The sequence below is a fragment of the Limulus polyphemus genome, unplaced genomic scaffold (assembly GCF_000517525.1).
Source record: "Limulus polyphemus unplaced genomic scaffold, Limulus_polyphemus-2.1.2 Scaffold1731, whole genome shotgun sequence".
In the NCBI taxonomy this organism is placed as follows: Eukaryota; Metazoa; Arthropoda; class Merostomata; order Xiphosura; family Limulidae; genus Limulus; species Limulus polyphemus.
In genome coordinates this window covers 186,150-191,384 of record NW_013667341.1, presented here as the reverse complement: position 1 = coordinate 191,384, position 5,235 = coordinate 186,150, and the positions used below count along the sequence as shown (strand labels likewise).

General features: G+C 35.7%; 1 protein-coding gene across 1 annotated transcript in view; it reads right to left on the bottom strand.

The window, feature by feature from the left end:
- Positions 1-4,579, bottom strand: part of LOC111087097 (protein CBFA2T3-like) — a gene marked incomplete at its 3' end in the record, with an annotated part of 52,015 nt that extends 47,436 nt beyond the window's left edge. Inside the window, exon 1 of the mRNA XM_022392513.1 lies at positions 4,337-4,579. Within this exon, the coding sequence (XP_022248221.1) occupies positions 4,337-4,418 (82 nt within the window). The remainder of the gene's footprint in view (positions 1-4,336) is intronic.
- Positions 4,580-5,235: the final 656 nt, after the last annotated feature.

The following is a 5,235-nucleotide window of genomic DNA, read 5'->3' as shown; positions in this document are numbered from 1 at the left end:
CGGAAAGCTTTTGAGGCACCCAAACACCTTCTTTATGGAGTTTTCCCATATTCCTTAGATGTATTGTTTCATGAGAGACATGCGATTTCAGGGCCATTTCACGAGTGTGTGTTACCTTGGGTTAGACTCAACAAGAGTCTTCAGAGCATCACTATCAATTCCAACATGTCAGCACCCGCCATCACAGTTTTTAAGGCTTAAGTCACCTGAACGAAATATGCTGAACCATCGTTGACACTTACGAACGTTCAAAAAATTTCCATAAATTTCTTTGATATTCTTTGTGGTTACAGAGACGTTGTTTCTTTTCTTGTATTCAAACAGCATTACATACCAAAAGGGATTAGAGTGTACTAAACTTTACACATTATATAGACTACACTAACGTGACGTTTAGGTGGTTTGTTTAACTATTATACGTGATGTACGTTTTTTGAGTGTGGTTAATGAAAGTGTTCCAAAACGCGACATTAATTTCTTGACGACCTAATAGATCTTAAAGTTTATCTCCTTTTTTAAACCGACAGAACTACAAAACTCCTTCGTTTTTTTCTTTTTCACTGACAAAACTATAAAATTATCATCCTTTTTCCACTGGCAGAATTGTAAAATTTGTTTCACTTTCAAAACATATCTTATAAATATTATATGACATATGCCCCCAAGAACGACAACTGTTAAAAAGTATAAAATGCCCAAATAATAAATTATAGAATAAGAAATATATACTATTGGTTCTCGAATATATAGTACATTAGTTCTCGAAACTTCCGCTTGTCTACTTCTTATACACATGCACGAGGAGACCCTCGAGGAAGGTCGTTTAAAAACAGAGGTCTACTCACTAGTAATGAGAAGAAAATTAAATCAATATATATATAAAAACACATTATTAAACAAATTCAAAATAGCCATGTAAATCCTACATGTGGCGCAAAGAATGGTCATAAGTCTTCTCAAACTTGATAGCCCCCCCCCCCCGTGGCACAGCGGTTTGTCTGCGGACTTATAACGCTAGATTCCAGGTTTCGATACCCGTGGTGGGCAGAGCACAGATATCCCATTGTATAGATTTGTGCTTAATTATAAACAAAGTTGACAGAAATTGTTTTTGTTTGTTTTTTAGTAAACGTGTTGTTATGATTTTCATGGCAGTGCAGTGCAAAAACATTTTATTTATAATACCACAATAGGTATTTTTAAATTGACGACTGTTTCAAAATTGAACCAATCAGGACTGGTCAAAAGATGAAATATCTGATATAAAATCAATTGAAAGAGTTGGTACAAAAAAGCAATCCGGGTATAATTCTTGTTAACTGTTTTCCTTTTCAATTAGGCCGTCTAACTAAAAAGTTATGTGTCCATTATATGTCTTTTTTTTTGTAAGCCTTTAGACGCACTCTAAAATTTGATGTGTAGGTTATACCTAACTTGTAATAACTATTTGAATTTTCCGAAACTTGAATATTAAATATCTGAGAAGCCGTTGTTAACCGTCATATCCCAAATCCACCAACCAGCGATTAAATAACATTTATGATCAACCAGTTAGTTGTTAACTAAAGTTCAAAACAACAAACCAGCGGTGAAAAACATTCAAGATTACCAAGCAACTTTTAAATAATATCAAAAATTAAAGAATCAGTTGTTAAGTAACACCCAAAATTAACAAACAAGTTGTTCAATAACGTTCAAAGTCAACCAAATAGATATTAAATAAAATTCAAAACAAACAAATTAGTTGTCTAAGAAATACGTGATACGTTAAATAGAACATAAGATCAATTCCTCCTACGAACAGATAATACTAAACCTAGTATTTTATCATCTAGAATTAGCTCAAAATTTTGAATTTATTTTAGAGGGGAAATTAAATCATTATTTGACTTATATCACAGGCTATTAACTTTCTATGCATTGCAATTCAAAAAATAAAAACGCCTTATATACATGACCGTTTTGTGTAAGGAAATTAGATAGGCATCCTTTAGTATATCAACCGATCGTGTATTTAAAGCAGTTCCAGTAACAGTGAACAATGAAAAAAAACTAGGCGATAAAAAAGTTTGTTTGTAGTTAAGCACAAAGCTACAGTGTGTACTATCTGTGCTGTATCCATCACAAGTATTGAAACTCGGTTTCTAGCGTTATAAGTCCGCAGACTTACTGCTGTGCCACTGGGGGCAAGATGATAACATTAAAAGTAATCATACTTCATTAATCGGTTTTTGTTTCCACAGCACAAAAACTATAGAGTGGGCCTTTTGGTTTGTTTGTTTGTTTGTTTTTGAATTTCGCGCAAAGCTACACGAGGGCTATCTGCGATAGCCGTCCCTAATTTAGCAGTGTAAGACTAGAGAGAAGGCAGCTAGTCATCACCACCCACCGCCAACTCTTGGGCTACTCTTATACCAACGAATAGTAGGATTGACCGTCACATTATAACGCCCCCGCGGCTGAAAAGGCGAGCATGTTTGGTGGGACGGGGATTACAACTCGCGACCCGCAGATTACGTGTCGAGCTCCCTAACCACCTGGCCATGCCGGGCGGGGCCTTTTGGTACCGAGTGTATAAATAAAATTTCCAATTTCTGATAATTTCTTTTGTCAAAGGAAAACTATCGATTTGTTTAAAATCAAACTTTGAAAAAATATAGGAAATTATAATACAACAACCTAATCTATTTTAAGTTTCTTAAATTAAAATTTAAAACAACGTAGTATAAACAAATGTTCGACTTTTTTTTTCCAAAAAGTGCCGTGAAATCAAAAAACAAATAATAATTGTTAACACTCTACATTATGAAGAATCATTAGTACGTCAAAGTACCTATAACATTTCTTAAGTATCTTATAGCACACTGAAAGCAGATTAAACACTGTAGATTTTATATCCGGTAAGAAAATTATAAAATTCCGTACTAATTTATTAAAACACTCAAATATTACTTCAGGTTAAGAGTTTGCTACCTTAGGAAACGCCCTGGTGTTTGTCATATCGAATAAACGGGGTGGCCGAAAAGTCTAGAACCATAGGTGATTTTCAACTTTTCTTAGTTCAGATACGTGACTGATTGTGGCGCTGTCAAAGCACGAGAAGGTCGAGTTGATCCTGCTGTATAGCAGAGAAGGTTGATCTCAACTGAAGGTTGCTGCCAGACTTAATGCACCCCATCCAGAGAGAGAGAAAAAACCATCACTGACAGCGCTGTTGGTAAGTTGCTAGCGAAATTTAAGGAGACTGGCAGTGTTGAACATTGTCAATGACACGAATATTCTTTGCAGTGTTCAAATAAAGTGGAAATGCCGACTCCGAACTTGTTTCGAATTACAAGGACAGCATGTGAAACACATTCTATAAAATTCGTTGAAGTGCTTATGATTCCAGGCTTTTCGGACTCCCTGTACCAATATCATGTTATTCAACCCTGAAATATTCTAAAGAAGTAAATAGAGGAATTAATCACGTTAAATACCAACTAGAAATCTGATATATTGTTTCAAACTTTCAAGTCATTCTTATGTTAAAGACGTAGCCACACATTTCGGTATTTCCCATTATATAACGATTCATTTAACAACTGGACACCAGACTGTGCAGAGTTAGTGGCTCAATTGATTGTATGGGTGTTTTAGCGCAAAGCTACAGATAGGCTATCCCCGCTTTGTTCACCCCCGGGAATCAAATCTCGAATTTTAGCGTTATAATTCCGTAAACCTTACCACTAAACCACCAGGGAGCTGGTGGATCAAATGTTCGTTTCTTTGTTAATAAAAGGAAATGAATGTTTACAGACGAGTGACAGATTGAAAGATTTTTTTTTCTGGAATACTTTACTCCTTATGGGTAACAACTTTTAATTTTAATCCAACGTACTTTCTATGATAGTTTTCTTGATAATTTTAAATGGAGGGGTTTCTAACGTTTTATGTTTTTGGAAAACATATTTAAAAAACGAATAAAATTTTTAATTCTATCTCGCCACTCTCTCAATGTTTTTGGTGAGAAAAACAACAACGTGAGACTGAAAAGCAAAAATTTTTTGCTTTTAAAAATAAAGTTTTTAGGGAATCATATTATTCAAAGTCATATTTTTTACACTTGTATTTCTAAGCACGCACTTATGAAAGTACTGACTTATTTTGATGATTTATGACACGTAAGTATGTAATTACAAATGCCGGTTCTATTATTATGAATTAAGAACGCGATTTTCGAACGTAAAATAACACATTTCTGTTTGATGTTGATTCAAATAATTTGATGATTTTTATCAAAGATTATACAACACTTGTAACTGAGAATAAGAACAATTAACAATTACCAACTTACATGGTATGCCTCCTCTGGAGAAATCCATGTACCGGTAGTATTCAGGGTAAGGTATGGAGAAGGGGAGAAGCATAAAGTCCATCTAATTTCAGTTTTGGGTAAATAATTCTACAGAGAAACAACTGATGACCACGTGCTCCTTTAGCTGGCACCCACCATCACGGATTACCCAGTTAACTCAGCTGCTTACTGACGGCGTGTTTAAAATAAACTTTGTAAACACACATTAGGCTTAAGAACACTTAGTAGTCTTCTGTTTCATGTCATGTGGCTTCTGAAGTGTAATACAGTGAACTATCGCAACTCTTCTTTCAAGAGCTTCTGACGAAATGTCCTGTGATTGTTAACCATCCATCCTAAAGCACAGAAGCTGCTTCTCTCAGGCATGTGGTCGTGCACTGATTAGGTATATACGTCACCGTCGTATAAGTGAGCCTTCACACACACACATACGTAGTTCTGGCTAACTGTACAAACACCTGCATCACGCGCGCTCCTTGCGGCAGCTGTAAGAGACATGTGCGGTAACAAAAGGAATCCTCTGAAGGTAGCTCATGTTGTAGTATTAACCAGTTGATGGTGATAGGCTAGCGGAAGTAACAGCCAGGTGGTTCCGAACCTCAGACCCTAAAAAGCCCACCGGGTGGGGGGTTGAGGATTTCCTGATGGCACGCGTTTATTCTAAATTGATTAATCTGAGAACAGAGTTATTTAATAGCCAAGAAAGAAACAAAGGCATACATAAGTTCAATTTCATAGAACGACGGGTGAAACATTCATTAAAAGTAGGGATCCTAACTCCCGATCCATCTTCTCACATATGTTAAGTGAATCCTGTCATCTTACCCACACTCCTGTTTTTCAATATAAATTGCTTCCTGTTGTTTTTTATACACGTA